The sequence below is a fragment of the Desmodus rotundus genome, chromosome 11 (genome assembly GCF_022682495.2).
Source record: "Desmodus rotundus isolate HL8 chromosome 11, HLdesRot8A.1, whole genome shotgun sequence".
Classification (NCBI taxonomy): Eukaryota; Metazoa; Chordata; class Mammalia; order Chiroptera; family Phyllostomidae; genus Desmodus; species Desmodus rotundus.
In genome coordinates this window covers 58,358,436-58,380,909 of record NC_071397.1, presented here as the reverse complement: position 1 = coordinate 58,380,909, position 22,474 = coordinate 58,358,436, and the positions used below count along the sequence as shown (strand labels likewise).

General features: G+C 39.4%; 1 protein-coding gene and 1 pseudogene across 4 annotated transcripts in view; one reads left to right on the top strand and one right to left on the bottom strand.

Annotated features, from left to right (window-relative positions):
* The first annotated feature begins 13,284 nt into the window (after positions 1-13,284).
* Positions 13,285-22,474, top strand: part of HACE1 (HECT domain and ankyrin repeat containing E3 ubiquitin protein ligase 1) — a 90,405-nt gene continuing 81,215 nt past the window's right edge. For 3 of the 4 annotated variants that reach the window (XM_024551769.3, XM_045188643.2, XM_045188640.2), the window contains exon 1: positions 13,285-13,592. In XM_024551769.3, the coding sequence (XP_024407537.1) occupies positions 13,517-13,592 (76 nt within the window). In that variant the 5' untranslated portion in view covers positions 13,285-13,516. Of the gene's footprint in view, positions 13,593-21,658; positions 21,832-22,474 lie in introns of those variants that run through there. The other variant, XM_045188641.3, reaches the window with a different exon arrangement.
* LOC112297177 (tropomyosin alpha-3 chain pseudogene) lies at positions 20,519-21,271 on the bottom strand (annotated as a pseudogene).

The following is a 22,474-nucleotide window of genomic DNA, read 5'->3' as shown; positions in this document are numbered from 1 at the left end:
AATAACCTATGGGATTACAGAGGGTGGACCCCTGACTCATTTAGGGGGTCGTATGAGCTGAGACTTAAAGAATAAGTAGCAGTTAAGCAAGTAAATGAAATTGGAAGGACATTCCGGGGGAAGGCAACAATACATCATTCCAGCGGATGTGTGAGATAGCACTACATATTTGAGAACAAGTGTTTTGTCACAATTGGAGGGAAGGGTTCACACAGCATAATACCGAAGAAGATGAAGCTTAAAATTGGGCTTTAGAAGGGCCCTATATGCCATTTCAATAGTCTCTACTTAATTCTGAATGTGATGAAGACCCCTTGACAGACTTTAAGTCTGGGAGTGATACAATCAAATATTAGAAAAACAATTGTGTAATACAGTTTGGAAGATTGATTGCAAACTTTGACACCTGGCTCAGGGGAACCACCTAGGATACTATAGCAAATATCGAAGGAGAATATGAAAGAGGAAATGATGAAGGCCCAACTGTGGCCATGGTAATGGGAATAGAGATAAAGGGACAGATACAAGAAATGCTTAAGGGGAGTCGGCTGGTGGGTAGAGGGGATATGGTGAAGGTCATTAAAAGGCACAAACTTCTAGTTACAAGAGAAATAAGCTTTGGCAATATATTGTACAGCATGATGACTAAAGTTAACAATACCATATTGTATGGTTGAAAGTTGCTAAGAGATTAGATCTTAAAAGTTCTCAGGATAAGAAAAAAAAACATTTGTACTTAAACTTACTGTAATTATTTTGCAATATATACACACATGAAGTCATTAGATTATTATATTGTGTTTTTGTTACACTGCATATTTATTACATCTCAATAAACCCAGGGTGGGGAGAAGAAGAAATCCTTAAGGGGAGGTGGAGCAACAGATCTGTGAGACCTAGTGAGTGTAGAGTGAACAATTCAAAGACAATGCCCTGATTTCTTGCTTATGCATTTGGATGGAGGAAGATAAAAAATGTGTTAAAAAATACAGGTAGATGCCGTGACCAGAGCATAGTGGGGGTTCCTGAGTGGGGTCAACGGGAGATGAAGAAAAGACACAACACAGATAGTTTAAGGAAAAGTGGGGACCAGGTAGGACATTGTCCTCTGATGGAGAGACAATGAGCCCTGAACATGGTAACCACGTTTATTTTATAGGGGTAGGTTAGATACAGCTCAAGGACGTTTTGCAAACTTAGGGAGACGCTGCAGGCACAGATTGTTCCGTTCCCAGCCTATCTAACTGATACATACGTCTTCTGCAAAAGTTACAGCGCATACAGTTGAAGCCTGCAGTTATCTATCCTCTGTTTAACCCCTGTGGATCCTGGCTGTTGTCACTGCTGGCTTGATCAGCCTTGCAGATGCAAGCAGTCAAGTGCAGCTTTGTTAAGCACTCAACCTTGGCTATGACGCCAGCCTTCACAGTCCCCCACAGGTAGAGCAGAAGGACAACAGACATTTGTTGTTTGTGTGGCTACCCAGCATCAGAACTTCCTTTTTTTGAGAGGGGGCAGCTCTCCATAATATAAGTCTCAGTGATAGTCAGAGCCCATTTCCCATTCTTTGCTAACCTCCGTTGCAGCTAAGGCAGAAGCACATCTCCTAGGCTCAACCAATTAGATACTCCCAGAATTTAAACTGGAAATCAATGGTATAAAGAATGGGTACTGTAATCCATTTTTGTGATGGCAGTTGCTATAGTAGAAGCTGTACTGTGGCACCCAGGGTTTGCTGTCAGCAGCTACCACTGATTACAGGCCTGTGACTGTGGTGCCTGGCATTCAGCAGCAATCAGATCAGACTCTTTCTGTAGAGTGATCCTGCTTGTAACCCTGGCTGCTGCCCTGGTTTCCAAGCCTGGCTCTGTGCTTCCTAGTGACTCCTCTTCAGCTTAAATTAGAGTGAGTTCCTGATGCTTGTGATTTAAGTCTTTGATGGATACTAGCAAACATGGAGGGTAAGATGGTGTGGGGCTGCGGAGAAAACACTATAGCAAATATCCAAGGTGGATATGTTCCCGCACAGCTAGAGCTTTCTAAACAAATGTTACTGAAACTTGGTTCCAGCAAGCCTGAAAGGTAATTTACAACTAATTAGATAATCAGAGACTTCCAGAAAGATTGACCTCAGAGTAAATCTCTTTACAGTTGGGGGTGCGGTGGGGGGGGAGGGAGGGGGCACAACAGCCCAGACTTTGGACGCATCCCTGAGTTGTAAAGGTCTTATCTTTCCCCTGACAGATTTCTTTTTTAAAAAAAAATATATTTTATGATTATACTATTACAGTTGTTCCATTTTTTTCTCCCCTTTACTTCTCTCTGCCCTGTACCCTCCCTCCTACCATCATTCTCCCACCTTAGTTCATGTCCATGGGTCATACATATAAGTTCCTTGGCTTCTCCATTTCCCATACTATTCTTAACCTCCCCCTACCCTGGCAGATTTCTTTACATGAGAATCCTGGATCCTCTCCATCCCATCTCCAAGGAGACTTTCATTAGGGAAGGAGACAGCTGACTCATTTTTTTTTGTATAAATATCCAGATTCTTTTGGGGGAGGACATTCCTCTTCTACAATACAAGCCATGTGTTTATAGAATAATACTTGGTTTTTGTTGTATCACCCCAGGGGAAATAATTGGGCCATGGGGGATCATAGGGTGGTTATTTGCTTTTAAGTGAATAATAATTATTTGTCTCTACTCCAGAAACTTTGTATGTATGTTAGGGGTAATGTTAATAAACATGGAGAGAGAGGAAGAAATAATCGATACATTCATGTATTTTGGGGACATCACTGGTCTGGAGGTAGTGGTTGTCAGGAGGTCAGAGGGGAAGGACAAGGGGATTCAGAATTTGAAATGGTGGCGAAAGATAAGAAATTGAATCAAACTGCATCAAAATTTAAGAGAAATGTTGTGGTGGTATCAAACTGATAGTTGGAGAGAAACCAGAGCAAAAAAAACAAGAGCTCAACACTTGGAGAATGTACTTCCTCAGGGACAGGATCTGATCCATTCACCAGGAAATTAAAACAGGAGTGCTTTTCTCCCTGAACTTCATTCATGCCAATATCCCTGCTCCTACACTTGGCAAGTACTGTGCTAGGTTCCGAGGATAAAGCAATGTACAAAAATAAACAGAGGCCCTTGCCCTGAGAGAGTATACATTCCAGTGGTGGAGACAGATAAACAACTATATGTATCAGATGGAAATAAATGTAAGGAGAAAAAAGAAACAGAATGAAGGATATAGCAAATGACAAGTAGAGTCAGATGAGTATTGTTTAAAGATAAACTGAGGCATATTAATTTTTTTAAGATTTTATTTGAGCAAAATAGCCCTGGCTGGTGCAGCTCAGTGGATGGAACTTTTGGCCTGTGGACCAAAAGATTGCCTCTTCGATTCCCAGTCAGTGTACATGCCTGGGTTGTGGGCCAGGTCCTTAGCTGGGGGCATGGGAGAGGCGACCGATTGATGTTTCTCTTGCACATGATTGTTTCCCTTGCTTTCTCCTACCTACCCTCTCTCTTGAAAAGTAAATAAAGAAAATCTTTTTTAAAAAAGTGTTTATTTGAGCAAAACCTATTCTAATTGGGTAGCATCCAAATGGAAATGTTTAGAAGCATGTAGATAACAGGAGCTAGGGTCAACACTTTTATAGAGAAGACACCAAAGCAAAACAAGGAAATTATTGGATTAGCTATAGCTTTCGTGGTTGCCTTATTTGGAAAAGCCTGGTTGGCTTTTGTGATTGATTGTCCTTAGGCTTTGATTTCTTAACCTTCAGGCATTTACAGGCTTAGTATTTGTTTTGCTTATGTAGGCTGCCAGGGCATTAGAGCCACCTCAGTTTAACTAATCTAACAGTATTAATTTATATAGGTGGTGGTTAAAAAAAAACCACAACACTTCTTTGTCATAGAGACAGAAGGTAGAGCAGTGGTAGCCAGGGGCTGGAGGGAGAGTGGAAATGGGGCATTAGTATTTAATGGATACAGAGTTTCAGTTTTGTAAGATAAAAAATATCCTGGAGATGGATGGTGGTGATCGTTCACAGCAATGTGAGTTTTCTTAATTCCACTGAACTGTACACTTAAATACAGTTAAGGTGGTAAAATTCTCGTATGCAAATTTTACTACAATTTAAAAAATTACCTCTACATATGTTATTTTGCGCATGTTCAAGTGTATCTACAGAATAAATTCCAAGTCGAATTGCTAGGTCAAAGGTGCACATTTGCATTTTGATAGACACTGTCAAACTGTCCAAATGAGTTACACCGATTAACACTATCTTCAGCAATATAGGGAAGCTGTTTCATTTAAACACATTCCAATCAGGTTTTACACTTATCACCCCACCGAAACTGCACTTATCAAAGACATAAATGACCTCTAAGAAATTCAAGAGTCAATTTTCAGTCTTCTTAGTTCTGGCTCTCAGGAGCACTTTAAACACATTCTTCAGGTGGCTTCTAATCTCCCAACCCTCACTGCTTTGCTAGATCCATCCGCACTTTCCTATTTGTTAATGTTGATGTCATTCCCTTAGGGATCTCAGTTTATGGTTTTAATATTCTCCCAAGCTGATGAGATATGTAACATAATGCGATGAGAAATGTAGTATGTCTAGCCTCAACCTCTTTCTTCAATGCCAGATTTACAGATCCAACCTTCTACTTAACATTTCCTCTTAGAGGTCTAATAAGTATCTGAAACTTAAAAGACTCCTGATTCCTCCCTGCCCCAACCAGCTCCTTCTCCAGTGTCCTCCATATCAGTACATGGCAACTCCAATCACACAGTACATCAGGACAAAATCCTTAGCTCTAAATCTTAGACTCTTGACTGCTCTCTCTCTTTCAAATCCCTCATCCTACCCACCAGCAAATTCTCAAGGACCAGCATATCTCACCATCTTCGCAGAAACCATCCTGGTTTAAGCCACCACTATGCCTCTACAGAGCTGTTGCTACAACCTCCCAACTCACCTCTTCTGCACTTCTGTATCTCCTACAGTTTGCTCTCTACTCAGCAGTTAGGGAAGTACTTTTGAAAAATATACATTAGATTACATCATTCTACTTGTTTCAAACCATTTGGTGGTCATCAAATTACAGTCTACCTACCCCGATATTTCTTTGACCTTGTGTCTTAGTACTCCCCCAAACTCGCTCTACTGTGATTGCACTGGGCTTTGTGCTGTCTCCCTAACACTCCAAACTCTTTCCACTTCCTGACTTTTGTGCTTGTGGATCCTTCTGCCTTTCCCTCCAGCACTTTGAAATAGCTTATATTATATTATTTATTTTAATATTTGTATTTTAAGTTTTTTCTATTTGAATGTAAACCCACGAGGACCAGGATATTGTCTGTTTTGTTTAGTGTTATGTCCCCAATACCTAAAACAGCACCTGGAATGCAATAGGTACACAATAAATATGTGTTTGGTGAATTAAAATGTGCATGTCTTAATCTGTTTTCTGTCATGTATTTAACCTCTCCCCCATCTTTATCACCATCTCTCACTTGTTATTTTCTTACAGACAAGGACAGCATCTTATTTTTCTCAGTACTTCTGTGAGCGTGAAACACAAGGCTCTACACTTGTTCCACCTGTTGAATACATGATGAAATAGGGATTGGGAGAAGTAGACAGCTGTCAGAAGGATGAGAGGCTATTTCTTTTAGCCTTACAGTCTGATGATATCTTGCAAAAATGTTTAAAGCTATGATCAGCCCAATTATAAAAGCTGTTCAGAATAAAATAACCGTGCAGCTCTCCACAGCTCCAGGTGCCAGTCTCGTGGCAATTTTCTGAGCATCGGTATAAGTAGTACATGACCAGGTGCTACAATCAAACCCCTTCCCACCTTCAATGCTTCTGGGAACACTTTCTTCCAGAAATGAGGTAGTCAGGACAATATAATCCTCTAATAGAAAGCTCTTCAAAGCATCACTGGGTCCGAGCACAGGAGTTTAGATGGTCTCCCCCACCCACACTATTCCTCAGCCATCCACTCTAGAGCACTCACTTCCCCTTTCATCTGCCTTCTGCTCCCATCCCCACCAAACCTCTCTCCACAATGACCCCCCAAAATGTAACTGAATCTATTGTGTTGAAACTCAGAGAGAGAGAGAGAGAAAACAAAAACTAAATATTCTGTATAGATTATTTAGGAAGAGGAAAAGAAATCACCCCTCTCCAACTGAGTTACTGTTCAGCTAAGAAAGTGCCATTAAACATCAAAGGTTTTCTACATTCTACTTCTGAGGCTATATACTTGCATTCCTAGGTATCCATATTTTAGGTACCTGCAATTTTGCTGTGTATAATGCGTACTTTCTGCCCAAATTTTTTAGGGAAAATTAGGATGCACATTAAACATGGGTAGTACTAATTTCATAGTTATATAAATGTTTTTTAATTCTTTTATTTATACTTATGCATTAAAAGTGTAACCCTAAAAAGCAATAACGATATCCATATGTTCAAAAATAAATGCTAAAATTCCTTTATAATACAAAACAAGTATCTAAATATAAATAAATAAAAAATTGAATTAAAAATTAAAATGAAAGGGTTTTTTTTCCTGAAATTTGGGCCAAAAACATGGGTGTGCAATATACACAGCAAAATACGGTAATTGTAAAATTTTAAAAAGATAGAGCCAACCATCTTTATTGGGCTTTCTTGCCCTGATTTTCATACCAAGTCAAGCCCTGCCTTTGTGAATGCTATAGGCATACTTATTCATAGATTTAATTCGAAGAATCAGTGCCCAAAATGTTGAAATATGGAGGTTAAACTGGCACTGTAGGATTAGGTAGGAAGCAGGTTGCAAAGGCACAGAAGTCAAGTAAGGATTTTGGAGCTGTGATATGTGTCCAGGTACAATAAAGCTGTAAGGAGACTGCTCCTCCCTTGATAACATGAAATCTACCACCTCCAAGGCTCAGAGTGGGGAGGCTGACCAAGTATTCTTGACCCTTCCCAAATGACCAATCGGGATCAAGAGAGTGTTGAGGAGGCACAGTGGTCCATGGTGGCTATTGTGGAGGGCAGAGGGGACAGCAACTGGTGTTAGTTCAGATTACCTTTTGTCTAAAAGCAACAAGTGCTAGGATAATTGAGAAATTCTGGGAGTGTGGTAGTGCTAAAATGAGGAAGGATTCAAACAAAAGAAGCAAAAAAATTAATAACATTTTGGAAGAGGAGACATAAAGGATATGCCAAATAAGGATGTTATTTCCCAGACACAAACTTTTGGAGTTGAATAAGTCTACATTCTCTGTATTGGACAAGTTATTTTGTGTGTCTTGGCTCCTACATTTTGGGGAACTGCATAACCTGGTTCCAAAGAGAGCAGCCTATTTAAATAATTTGACTCTGCACCCTGGTCTAAGAATGGGCCATCAAGAAAAGCTGTAAGATGTGAGACCATGTTTCCCACCATGAAATACAGAAAGAAATCAGTGAAATAATATTTGTTTGTTGACACTGTAATTGCTCCCATTTTGCAAATGACGAAAATGGAGGCTTCCAGGGGCTAAGGAAGTTTTCAAGGCATGTGATTAGTTGGGGTAGACACAGAAATTCTCATGCCAGTTTGTTTGCCTCTAAGACAAATCCTGGTGCAGTAAGGGCTCAATAAATGCAGGCAGTTATTAAAATAAGACTGAAAAGGTTGTTTGAGGACAGACTGTCAAGCTTTAAATAGTGTGCTCTGGAGTTTAGTTTTTAAATTATGAAGAATGCTTATGCCACATAGTTTCTGAGTGGGAAGTAAATGTTTCAAGTTGTTCTTTAGGAAGAGAACTCTGACAGAAACCAGAGAGAGTCTAATGGTGCCTTCTCCTTTGGGGTCCATGAATCATCCTATTGTATTAATAAATTCTACATTTAATGTAAGCTAGCTGAAGTCAAATTTCTATCACTTGCAATGGAAAAAGTCCTGATTAATAAATCTCAGTGTGCAGACAAGGAAACTTGAAACCAGATACCCTGAATGAATCCCAATGTTCTAGTGTCAGTGTCAGCATGTCTTCAATGTGTGGTCCTACACCACTCTACTTTGGGAGATTGGACCTTTTCCTTTTTTGCTGCACTAATTATCTTAAGGTGAACAAGTCAATTCATAGGCGGTTGCAAGTGATTTTATGTAAATTAGCCCACACTGACATTGATATAGAAAACCAATACTCATAAGACAGATGGGTTTATTAAATGTATTTAGCATAAGATCATCCCATATTCCAGACTCAGTCTTGATAAGACTCTTCGGACTCTGTAAATCTGATGATTTGGAGTTAGAGACACAGCATGTGCACATAAGTAGTGAAAACATGATAATATGTGTTTATTAATCCACTGTATCAGAGTGGAGGAGAGACAGACTCAAATGTACATAACACTAAATTTGAATGCCTCAGACCTAGCTTTATAAGAAATGGATGACTTGCATTTAAAATAACTGTCGTCCTCCATGAAAATTTATTAACAAGTGTAAAAACTTTTGAACAAGCTTTTCTCCCTCACAAGAACTTACTCTACCACTAGTTGCGGAGTCATTTTTAACCCTTACCCATCTAAAATCTAGATTCTGCATCCTATCAATCCACAGTACTCACATCCATCTTTCTTTCTTCACTCCCATCTTGATAGTGTCTTGTTTCACTCACCTGTATAATTGCAGTGGCCTCCCAATTCATTCAGCTGTTGTCATTCTCTTCTACTACCATTTCATTTTGTTGCTCCTCTCTGCTTGAGGAACAGGCTTCAAGCTCCTAAGCATGGCACTCAAGGCTAACTGAAATCTGACTAACACATGTTAGTTAGCCTTAATTATCCAATTAATCATAAGCCTCAGTTGAATCAGCTATTAATGCTCAACAGGCATCAACTGTTATTATTTTCTATTAATCAGATTGTCTTGCTTGTTTCTATTCACCCTGTGTTAACTTGACCTCCTTTCAGGCATGAAATTTTCCTTGATTCTTCTCACCCCCATAATGACATGATGATTCTCTCCCTCCCATCCCCATGTTGTTTTTTTTGCATAACTTGAAGGACTCTCCACAGTTTTCTATGTATTACTTTCATGTTTGTACATGTCTTAACTTTCTCTCCAGGAGTTGAACTCCTTGAGAATAAAAATATCTTATTCTTTATTGTACTTCCACCTTGCTCCTTGCATGTAAATAGTTGTTTGAATTGAATTTGGGAATGAGATATTGATGATAGAATGAACTCACTGACATTTTTTACCTAATTCAAGATGAATGTTTTAAAAAACAGAATTTTACTGAAGTGGGCAAAAAACAATACAAATAAAAATGGTTTCAAATATACACAAGTTCAATGATACTAGTTTCCTTAACATCGTTATTTTAGAGTGGAAACATGATCTTTCAGCTCTCTCAGGTGATCACTAAGGTCATTAAACTTATTACACAATTCAGGAAACTCTTTCATAGGACTAATCACTGATTTCATTCATTTATTATGGAAGTCAGAGACTTCTGTGAATGCTTTAACAGTTTAAAATTAAAAAAATTGTCAGTATGCATCTCATTTTTGATGTCGTCTGTCTCTATATTCCAAGGCCTCACTTTAGAAAACATAGCACTGCTTTCAATGTTAGCATAAGCCATAAACATTTTTTGCAACAGGTATAGGAAAGTTTGAAATGTCAGAATTATTTTAGTTGTAGCCAAAAGCTCCTACTTTACACATTCACAATTTTTATGATTTATGGGAATCCCATAATTTACATCTCTCCCAAAAGTTAATACGTTTTAATCCTGGATTTCATGTAGGCTTGCAATAATCTATGCCTGAGAAAGTTCTGGTGTCATGCAGTTTATATCCATGAGGAAGAGCTGCAGTTGGCATGTACTTCCCATGGTTGATGTGCAGGGAAGAGAATTGATATATATAGTGCTTTGAATTAATAGAGATATGAATTTTTAATGTGTATGTCTTCAGTATTTGTAGTGTTTATCTCAGGATTCAAGAAAAATAGAAAAATATTTACTGCAGTTAGATTTTCTCAGGATTAATTTTGTCCCATATATTATGCTTATATGTTGTCTGGAAAGGAAAACGTTTTCCACACTATCCCATATTATTTCATCTTAGTCTTAGAGAATAAGCCTCTTGCTTTCATGGAATAAATGCTTATTGACTTTCTTTGTCATAAGAGAAGATAGAATATCTTTGTAACATATCATGTTTCCTAAGGGTATTATAGCACAAACGTCTTCAATTTACTGAGTTGTCTTTTGAGTGGTAGGAGTTTTTCATATACAAAATCTTTATGAAATAGGTGTGTTGCAAATATTTTTCCCATGGAGAATTTTCCTATTCATTTTCCTGTTCATTTTCCAAATGGTAGCTTTTGATAAGCATAAGTTTTTAATATTTAAAACTAACATCAACTTTTGTTTTTAGTCGTTTTGTTTTGTTTTGTTTTCTGAGTCCTATGTAAGAAGTCTTTGCCTTCTCCCAGGTCACTAGGTCACTAAAGTAGTCTCCTGTATTTTTTCCTAGAAGCTTTATAGTTTTACTCTTACATTCAGATTTACGATCCTTCCTTGATTATTTTCTGTGGAATGTGTTATAGGAGTTGTTATATTTTTCCTTTCCAAGTGGATATAAAATTACTTCAGTACTATTTTCACTAATTAGGATCTCTAGTATAATGTTGAAGAGTAGTGAAAAAATCATTCTTGTCTTATTTCTGATCTTAGGAGGAAAACAATGATTGGTCTTTGCTCTTTTTATTTTTCTGCCCATTTCCTGCATTTTTGTTGAATTGATTATTTTCTTCTTTTAGTTTTTAAAGAATTTATTTATTTATTTTTATGAAGAGAGGAAGAGAAATGCTGATTGGTTACCTCTATAATCTCCCAGTGGGGACAAGGCCCACGACGAGGCATGTGCCCTGACCTGGTATGGAACCAGCAACCTTTTGGTCTGCAGGACGACACCCAACCCACTGAACTATTCCAGCCAGAGCTTGTTTTCTTCTGTTACATGGAGAAACTTAAGTTAGGGTATCTCCTATAAAACCAATTTCCTGGGAAGAAAAGGAATATAACATTAGAAAAAAGAAAGTTAAAACTGAGCCAAAGAAAAATCTGGAATCTTATAAGTGAAAAATTCTATGCTTTTGTGATGGGGCTTATGATCCAAAATGATCTTTTAAATCACCATTTGATATTTTTGGTGTTGGCTTCCATAGGACAAGTGAGAAAATCTTCAATTCTTTCAGAATTCTTTAGCTAATAACCTATGAAGAGCTATTTGACTTTTTGGTTGTCTTCCTGGACCTCTCTCTTCTTGATGTGATAATCTGCCCTGTCCAAGATGGGAGCCACTAGGTGTATGGGGCTATTTAATTTAAATTAATTACATTTAAATACACGTTTGAACTCCAATTGCGTTAGCCACATTTTAAGTACCCAGTGACCCAATTTGGTTAGTGGCAACTACTTTGGATAGTGCAGATTATAGAACATTTCCACCATTATAGAAACGTTCTATTGGACAGTAGGTGAAAAGTTTATAGTAGTACTCCAACTTCATACACCTTGGAGCAGAGCAAGTGGAGAGACATCATGCTGCAGAATTTATAAAAAGACAATCTACAGTAGCATTCTGTAACATTTTTCCAACATCTGATCCTGTGGTGAACAGTGTGGGGAGTGATGCCCACTTTGGAGGCTCCTGGGGACTTCTACTCCTGCACACAAGCTCTAGGCCTGGCATCCGCAGGACATTGAAAATGATTTATTTAGTAAAACAGCTTATAGAGTAGTGGTGATGACAGGGACTGAGGTGCTAGCTTCTGTCCAGCAGTAGGGAGCTTGACATTCTGAATGGTATAGGGAAGCCAAGAAAGGTTGGAACATTTGCAGTTGAAGGTAGGTGACAAAGGGTTGTGCATGGCCCACATTGGGCCATAGCATTTGGCATTCCTTGGAAGCTTTGGCCTCTCCACCTTGTTGCCAGACTGGTTTAGGTCTCACCTAAACTTGCTGGTTAGGATGTCTACCCTGAGCCTGTTGCAACTCTGGCACAAGTGACTGATAGCTGCAGACTGGAACTGATTTAGGATGGCATGGACAGGGGAAACCCATGCCAGCCACCACCTGCCCCTACATTTCCTGGATGGGCAGGTGAGACAAGCTTTCTTTCTGGACTAGCCAATATACATTATCAACATCTCTGTGCCCATTCATTGGAGGAATAACTTTGCCTTTCTGAGGAAGAAGATGTGAAAATCCACATTCTTTGTTTCCCTCTTACTCTGGCATCATCTTGTCATTGGTTATATCCACGAAGGGAAAATTCCCCCCTTATCTTCGCATTGTCAGTGGGTTAGCCAGGTTCATATTCACCTGTGTAGATTAATTTTTTCATGTGTCAGCTGTTCCAATTTCTGTTTTTATATTGGCTTGAGCTCAACTTTTGTGTAGAGGTGACAAATATGATCTCCCTCACTGATTTCCTTACCATTGTTTTCTTTCACATTTTGTTTTAATTTTGAAGTTTTTTGCAACTTAAAAAGTCAGAGTCTTTGGATTTCCCATTGGGATCTGTTATAACCATGATGCTTCAGCATTGTACTAAGTAAATTGAAATATTCATCACCCAGATCTTTCATCCCCAAAAGTTTCAACTTTGTGTCGGGTGCTGTGGTAAGCACCGGAATACAAGGCACGAGACAAGCCAGAGCGGGGTCCTATCCTTATGAAGTCACCCAGCAGGAGAGACAAATAATTAAACTACAGTTAAGTCACTTGCAATGAAGAAAAATGTGTATTCTGCATTTGTATTTGTTTGACTTTATTATTCTTTAAATTTGATACATGAAAATAGTATAATATTTCAACAATTTATGTAGCTGAAAAACAAATGTACCCAAACCGGGATGATGGTTTTTAAGAACTGTGCAAATCCCCAATCTGCTATACAGGAGAGTGATAGAATTGAAGGTCAAGGAAACAGCTCCCGTGCAACTTTGGAAGACCAAAAGTGAGAGCCTGTTGACACCCAAAAAGTCTCCCCAGGAACTTGGAGGTACGCCCAGACTCGGCATTGTTTTCTTCATACACTGCCCTACCCGGGCTTGGGCACTACCAAAGTGAGGAATACAAAGCAGCGCAGAGCTGGCTGGCTCCGCCCGAGTCCCCAGCTGGAGTAGGCCGGCTCGGGACTACGATTCCCAGAAGGCCGTGCAAGGCCGAGGGGAAAGAGCCGCGGCGCCGGAAGAGCGCAGCGACGGGCGGAGGTGGTGGGTGTTCTCTCGGTCGTCGGTCCGGCAATCACCGAAACCCAGACAGGGTACCCGGCCGTGGGCAGTCCTCGCAGCCCCAGGCGCTGGCCGGGGCGAGCCGGCACTTCCGACCGCAGGACGGGTCTGGGCGGAATGTAGGGCGCCCGGCGCAGAGGCCGCCAGCGCGGCTAGAGAGGCGCGGGGGCGGGGGCGGGGGCCGCCGAGGATGGAGAGAGCGATGGAGCAACTGAACCGCCTGACCCGCTCTCTGCGTCGTGCTCGCACCGTGGAGCTTCCCGACGGTGAGCGGGGCCGCGCAGCTCGGGGATGGGATCCGGGGCCACCGGCCCGGGGGTGGAGTTCGGGCCTTGAGAGGTCGTTGAGAAAAGTAACAGAAAGCTGACAAAATGCCCACACCTACTTTCCTGAGCTGGGAGGGGCTGGGCTGGGACCAGCCGATCACCGTTGCCCTAGCTCCCGCTTCCGCAGGTGGGAGTTTGCGGGAGGGGCCCAGGCTGTGCGAGGTCCTCTCGGTGGAAGAAGCAGAAGAGACAGAAGTCTCTCCCGACAGGTGGCGGAGACCCAGATTCTGGAAACATCACAGTTGTGGGCCATTTTGCATTTGCTGCTTGCTGGGAATGGGAAGATGCCCCAAAAATAATATTATTAACTTTAGGCTGCGGGAGGGTGGGGTGGGGTTTAAAGCAGCCTTTTTTCCCTGAAATCATAGAGCAGGGGTCCTCAACCCTTTTTGGCACCAGGGACCGGTTTTGTGGAAGGTGAGGGACGCAACAGGAGGCGCAACTTAGGTGACATTCGTTCGCTCGCCCGCTGTGGATGAATGAGTGTGGGAGACGGGAGGCTGAGCTCAGGTGAGCTTCGCCAGCGGCTGGGTTCCTAACAGTTCGAGGAGGGGGGTTTGGAGACCCCGGCGTACAGCGCTGTCGTATTTCCACAATAGATAAATAAGAGGGTGTCAAATGTCAAACTCGTACTCTTAAAATACTGTGTGTTTACAGACCCGTATTTAATTACACTTTTCTTTACTGTATATGCCTGCCTTCATTCTTTATCTGTTTGTCAGACGTGGGCGGGGGCTGGGGAGCTTCTACAAAGGAACAGGGCGTGAGCCCCGCAGTTCAGGAATTTCAGTTCAGTGTGCCAGGCCGGGTTCCTTCAGGACAGGTAAGATACTAGTAATAACAGAGGTGAGAAAGAAAGCCGTTTTGTTTGCAGCCTCATTAATTCAGACGTTTTAGTGGCTGTGGGAGATGGCAGTCAGCCTCTCAGAGGCTTCCTTTATGTATGTGAGGAAAGGGTTAGGCAATTATGGTGGCTGATTTTTAAAAATGCATTGCATTACTTTATCTTATTTCATTTTTTCAAAACTTTATTTGAATTGCTGCTGGAGAGGTGATTTGTAAATTAGGGACGGAAACCTTCGGAGGGAGTCCTCAAAGAAATGTGGGTTTGGATATTTGGGGGATAATTTTCTTGAAAAAAATTTTTCTAGTCTCCACTTAAGACGCAGAATAGGGATGACTTGTGGTCCCTGTTTCTCAATAATTTTGTATTTGATACTTTGCTACTATGAAGTAGTTGACCGATGATAATCCTGACTTTATTTTTTAAAGATTTTATTTATTTTTAGAGAGAGAAGGGAAGTAGAGAGGGATAGAAACATCAACGTGTGGTTTCTTCTCTAGTGCCCCCCCACTGGGGACCTGGCCTGCAACCCAGGCATGTGCCCTGACTGGGAATCGAACCAGGGACTCTCTGATTCGCAGGCCTGCGCTCAATCCCCTGAGCCATGCCAGCCAGGGTGATAATCCTGATTTTTAATAACTAGAACTCCAGCTTCAACTTTTTCTGTTTTCTTTCAAACTTCCACCTTTGAGCTTATTTCTTAAGTGCGGCTCTTACTCATTTTCCAGTCATATTACTGATAGAGGTTGATGAAGACTGCATGTGTAGGTTTATTGACAGTGATCTGTACTGCCTAGTTTAAATCCCAAAGTTTTTAATTAAATGCGATTTAGAATTTGATTAATGTTTCTGGGTTTTAAAAGTAGTAATGTATTTTTATTGTAGAAAATTTTGAAAAGAAAGATTAAAAATTCTCTTATTCACCCAGTAATAAACAGTTAGTGTTTTCTTCAGTTCCTTTTATTATTTTTCTTTCTCTACAAAATTAAGATCATACTGCATATTTGCTTTTAGAAAGCATACCACTTTTTTTGTATCTTTAAATATGCTTAATGACTTTGTAGGATTTCATAGGATGTATGTAACAAATATAGAGTCTAATTTTGTTAAGATAGATTTTATGAGGTGAAGGTAGTACTTTTTAAAGTCTTAGTCTGTCTCTATAAATATTTTTTTTAGGATTAATACATAAAAGATTTATATACCTAATTATGTCAACATTTTTAAAATTGTGAGTATCCACGTTTTAACTTACTCTTTGGAAGTTTCCACCAACACACTGAGAAGCCCTGGAAACTAGAGTAACTAAAAATAAAACTTTTCCCCATGTTGTTCAGCAAAAGTGGCATTTTGCTCACATTTGTTTTTCTTCGGTCATAATGAGTTTGTGCTCATCTTGTTTGTTTAATTTATCTTTGTCCTTAAATTCTGATGGCTCTTTTTGAATTCTGTGAGATTGGCTCTTTCGTGTGTGTGTTTATGTATCACATTCTAATAAAATTCCAGATTGTTGTGTTTGCATTTTGAAGACTGAACAGAACTTCTGAGATCTCTCTAAATTTAGGAACTAATCAGGTTTTATTTTGTTTTGCTAGAATTCATTGATTAATAAGTATCTAATTGGAACACATTATTAAGGTTGGAAAATTTTTAATCATCTTTTACTCTAAAATTGTCACATAGGATTAAACTGCAGATACTTGATTTCCTGAATTGAATACTGAGAGGACACATTTATATTTCCTTGGTTTGATGAAAACCATTAGTATTGTTACTAAGTAATGGATGGAGTGGAGGTTGTTGGGTCCTATCGTGTGCAGGGCTGACATAGGAATATTCTTATAAGAGAGGAAGTGACAGGAAAGAGCTTACTTTAGGGATGTGGATTCTCAGTGACCTTTAAAAGTTGATTTATATTGTTTGCTTATGTGGAAAAAGTCTTTTGCATTACAGTGAATGTAGCTTGTATAATAAAATAATATATGAACTTGAGCCTATTTTAGCCTATTTTTGAATGATGATTAGGATAGTTATCAGTGTTTTAAGAAAAATCACTCCCATAGTAATTATATATATAACACATAAATGTTTTTTTAAGGTTTTCCTTTTAGTTGTGGAGTTGTGAAACTTTATTAATGAAAATGGCCAACATATCTGGTTAAGTGTGAGATTAAACTTTTCTTATCACTGAACACTTAAGTTATATGTCTAGTACTCAGTGTTTTTATGAGAATAGAGAAGGAAGCACTTGACAAGTTATATTGTTTTTAGTAAAGTATTTATTGGATAGTCTCCTTCTAGCTCTATTGTTGTGATGCTACTTGTTTCTTCCTGCCTTTTAATGTATGTGAGCTATATTTCAATAAGGTTAGATTTGACTTAAAAAATAAGATCTACATCTAAATATTATCTAAATAAACACTTTATAAATAAAACCCATGTGAACCTTGTGATGCTCATTTACGGTCACTAAAAATTATGCACTATATTGATTTATAAGTTTCAATTCACAAATAAAGGTATTTTCTGTTTATGACTTTGTTGATTGTGGAGTTACTTAATTGAAATTGTCATGGTTTAGAAGTTCAGATTTTTATTGGGGTGTGTATTATGAGATATAAAGAGTGTTAGTAAAAGCAAAGATAAATTAATGGGACTATATAAAACTAAAAAGCTTCTGCTAAACAAAAGAAACCACCAACAAAATAAAAAGGCAGCCAGTGGAATGGGAGAAGATATTTGCAAACACCGTCCCCCACAAGGGGTTAATGTCTAAAATATATAAAGAACTCATATAAGTTAACATCAAAAGGAAAAAGAAAAAAAAAACGAGGAAACAATCCAAATAAAAAATAGACAGAGGACCTGAATAGACATCTCTCCCAAGAAGACATACAAGTATCCAATAGATACATGAAAAGATACTCAACTTCACTAGCTGTTAGGGAAATGCAAATCAAAAGTACGGTGAGATGCCACCTCACACTTGTTAATATGGCCATTATCAGCAAGACAAGAAATAACAGCTGTTGGAGAGCTTGTGGAGAAAAAGGAGCCCTCATTCATTGCTATTGGGAATTTAAATTAGTACAGTCAAAATGAGAAACAGTGTGGAGATTCTTCAAAAAATTAAGAATAGAGTTGCAGTATGACCCAGCAACCCTTCTTTTGGGTATCTACCTGAAAAATTTGAAAACATTCATGTAGATATAGGTACCCCTGTGTTCATTGCCCTATTATTCGGTGACCAAGACATGGAAACAATAAAAGTGTCCCTGGGTAGATTGGCTAACCAGGATGTACATAGATACAATGAAATACTACTCAGCCACAAGAAAAGGTGAAATACTGCCATTTGTGACAGCATGGATGGATCTTGAAAATATGCTAGTGAAATAAGTCAGACGGAAAAAGTCAAGAACCATATGCTGTCACTCGTGTGTGGGATGTAAAACTGAAAGCAACAAATGAACAAACAAGAAAAATAGTAACTTATAGACACAGGCAACAGTATGGTATTTACTAGAAGGAAGGGGAGGGTAGGGGAGGTAGCAGTAAAGGGTAAAGGGGGTCAAATATGTGGTGACAAGATTTGACCTTGGGTGGTACCATAGAATTGTACACTTGGAGATTTGACTTTGGATGATGGATTGTAGACTTGTACAGTTGAAACCTATATAATTTTATTAACCAATGTCATCCCAATCAATTTAATTTAAAAAATTAAGGAAAAAAATGTTACCATGCCCAGGGAGGCTTAGTGTAGTGTTTTTCAACTCCTGGTGGTGATTTAGTTTTAGTTGATGGAAACAATTTAGTAGTTGCATTCAACATTTAAAAAAAAAACCAAACTATATAGAAGATAATAAAACAGATTACAATGTATTGCAATTACGTGAAGAGTAAGTTTTGTATTTTAGACCTTTGGTTACTATGTATACTGCATACTGGTGCACTGTAAGATTTTTATTATGGGGCTGTGGAATCACTTAATGTTACCATCATCCAGCTTGTTTAGTGCTTCAGTTTTCTCATTTATAAAATGGGGGTAATAATAGTACCTGCATCATGAGGGGGTTGTGAGGATAAAAGAAATGATGCATGTAAAGCGTTTGGAACAGTGCCTTTAAGATAATAGCTTAAAACATGTTGACTGTTAATTACTAGGATTCTTTGGTATTTTATTTTTATAGCAAAAGAATTGCATTTGCATACTAAACTTGTGAGTGTTGATTAGCAGTGAATTGCTTTTCATATATATACTCCCAAATAGTAAAATAATGAACAAAAATGTGAAGGAATAGTAATAACTTATTTCCTTCTCATATCTAAATACTTCAGTATATATTCCTAAATATATAAATTATGTTTTTTCAAACATAATTGAAGTACCACAGTTAATGATTTTTTATCATCAAATACCTAGTTCATAATTAGTTTTTCCTTCTCAGAAACATCCTCTTACACTTGGTTTATTTGAGTCAGTATCCAAAGTCCATACATTTGGTTGATTTATCTCTTAAGTTTCTTTTAATGGTAACAATTCTCCCTCTTTTGTTGTTGTTGTTTTTGAGGGACTGATACCTTTAACTGGAACATAATAAATAGGAAAAAAAAAAAGCAAACAAAATATAACCAGAGACATTGAAGTTAAGAACAATCTAACAATGGACAGGGGGGAGTGGGGAGGGGACAGCGAGGAGAGGGGATTACAGGAACTACTATAAAGGACACATGGACAAAATCAAGGAGGAGGGTGGAGCTGGGGGAGGGAGGGGGGTTTGGATGGGGTGGGGTGGAGGGATGGGGAGAAAAGGCACACAACTGTAATTGAACAACAATAAAAAAAAGAAGAAGAAGAAGAAGAAGCCTTCCCAGGCCCTGCCAAAATAAAAATAAAAAAAATAAAGACATTTGTCAATTTTCAGTATCAGAGTAGTTGGTAGTTGCACTGTTGGTTTCTCTTTCTCCCAATTGGCCCTCAAAGACTACACCAAAGCAGAGTACATTTTAAGCCAATAAACTGCAGGATGCGCACCTAATTGAACTCACAGGAACCTCACCAAAAAGGGGCTACTGGGTAGGGAAAGAAACTTTTAAAGATCAGCACACTGCCAGCTCAGATTGTAGAGGGCTTTCATAACCAGATGGAGTGGCCAGTGCACCCCAGCCCCAAAGAAGCAAAGTTTCAAAATAATACTAAATTTATAAACAATTTTGTGCATAAACTATTCAGGATTTTTCCAGCATTAACTGGTACAAAGCACAATGAGAGGGCACTTCTAGAGACAGCAGCTTCAGTCCCAGCAAAGTGTGATGAGATCAGTTTCATATGGCTTAATCAGTGGCAAAAACATAATTTTCTTTTGAGGAGGCATGAGAGCAAATAACTGATCGCTTCCACATAAGGGGCACACAATCCATTTTGTGAACCATTGGGAGGGGCAGAGATGGGTCAGGACCTGGTATCAGAGAGGTTTCACCAGAACATCACGGTTTTTTGACTAACTCCTGGAATGACCTTTCAGGTTTCACTGGTATTCTGTACAAAGCAATGATTCCTCATAGTGGAGTCTTTCTCTGGGTTCTGTTTGGCTCTCAGTAATGTAGGCCCATACCTTTTCCCCTCCTCTGTGGAGAGGGCAGTACAGATTAAGGTAAAAAGTTACCTTTTAAAAGTGAGAAAGGGATTAGACTGCTACTTGAGAACTGTGGAATTATTTGAAATGTTTTTAAAATGGTTGCTATAACGAAACACGTAATTACAAAATGTGTACATCACAACATGCTTTTAAATACACTTTGCAATGTGCTCACATTCCTTTAAATGTTGTTTCCAGAGGTGCTCAGCTTGCAGTCCATCCAGAATCTCTGGGGAGAGGCAGATACAGTTTGGCAAAAAAGACATTAGGTGGGGTTGGGGTGAGGGATGAAATGAAAGGAGAAAGCAGCCTTTCAGTTAAAGATCAGCCTTCAGTTTAAAAGTCAACTTCTGGCAGGCTGGCCTCAGGCGGAGTCAGGGTCAGAGGATGGAGCAGCAGCTGGGTGAGACTGGGGTGCTGCACATCTCATTCAGATCAAGCAGAGTTTGGCCCAGCATCCTTTTGTACAGAAGTGTTCGCTTTGGTGCATTTCAGTTTATCTTCCAAATCATTAATTGTCTTTTCCACCTTGGGTGCTGATGATCTCTCCACAAACTCAGCTTGGGTCTCTGCCTTCTTGGATTTATCAGTAAGAATCTTGATCTCTTTCTCATATTTGTCTTCTTTTTGAGAGTACTTTTCTTTAGCAGTACTGTAGGTTCTGGGCGTTCGATCAGTCTGATCTGCTCATCCATCTCTGCAACCGGACCCTGCCAGCTCAGCTTGTTCCTCTGTGTGTTCCAAGTCTCCCTCAATAATGACCAACTTATGAGCCACCTCTTCATACTTCCTATCTGCCTGTTCTGCAATGTGCTTAGCTTCTTTGAGTTGGATTTCTGGGAGTTCATGTTCATCTTTTAAAGCTCAGTTTTCAATAACCTTCATAGCTTTCTTGCTCTCATTGGCAGCTTTCTCAGCTTCCTACAGCTTTTGCAGGGTAGTGGCCAGGTGCCCTGAGTGTGGTCCACCTCCTCTTCAACCAGCTCGATCCTACGCTTCAAGGGGGCCATCTCAGCCTTAGCCTGTCCCTGGGCCCGCCTTTCTCCCTCCACCTCCAGCTGGAGGCGCTTGGCCCTCAGCTCTGCATCATCGGCCTGCTGCTGCAGAACTTGGATCTTGGTGATCCCACCCATGGTGCCCACCCAGCTCCTGCTCTGTTTTGGTTTCCTGTCTCCTCCACCTGGAGCTGCAGCTGCTCCTGCTCTGTTGCTTTTTTTTTAATGTTTTATTTTTAACTAATTTTAGACTTACAGAAAAGTTGCATAAATAGTGCACAGTTCCTGTAAACCTAACGTCCCCTGAAGTTCACATCTTCTACAATTGTACTACAGTTATCAAAATTGGGGAATTAACATTGATATAATACCATTAACTACATTAGAGAGTTCCTTAGACTTTCACAAGTTTTCTCACTAATGCCCTTTTTCTACTTTATGATCTCATCCAGGATACCGTTTTTGCATTTAGTTTTCATGTTTCCTTAGCCTCCCCTAAACTGATAGTTCTTCAGTTTTCCCTTATATTTAATGGCCTTGAGACTTTAAAAAAAAAATCCTCACCTGAGGATATATTTTTATTGGTTTCAGAAAAAGAGGAAGGGAGAGAGAAACAGCAGCATGAAAGAGAAACAGTGATCAGTTACTTCTCAATCAGGTCATGTGTGCCCCAACTGGGGATCAAACCTGCAACCTAGGTATGTGCCCTGACTGGGAATTGAACCCACAACTTTTTGTTGTACAGGATAACGCTCCAACCAGCTGAGCCATCTGGCCAGGGCTTGATGGCCTTGAGAATTTGTAAGAGTACTATTTAGGTATTTTGCAGAATTCCCCTTAATTTGAGTTTGGTGTTTTCTCATGATTAAAGTTACGCATTTTTGGCAAGAATATTGCAAAAGTGATGTTGCCCTTCTCAATGGATTGTATCAGGGGCTATATGATATCAATGTGTATTATTTCTGGTGATTTTACTACCCTGTATCACTTGATTAGGTGATATCCTCTGGGTTCTCCACTATAAACTTACTATATTTTCCTCTGTAATTAATCAATATTTTGGGGAGATACTTCGATATTATATATTTGTTCTCCTTCTCAAAATTTAACTCATTACTGTTAGCTTTGGTATTAACTTTTTAATGGCTGGCCCTGGCCTGGTAGTTCATTTGGTAAGAGTGTCACTCCCATGCACCAAAAGGTTGCAGATTTGATCCACCCTCGGGGCACCTATGGGAGGCAACCAGTTGAGATTTCTTTCTCATCCCTCTCCTCCCCTTCCCCCCTCCTTTTCTGTCTCTCCAAAATCAATGAGTATAACCTCAATTGAGGATTAAAAAA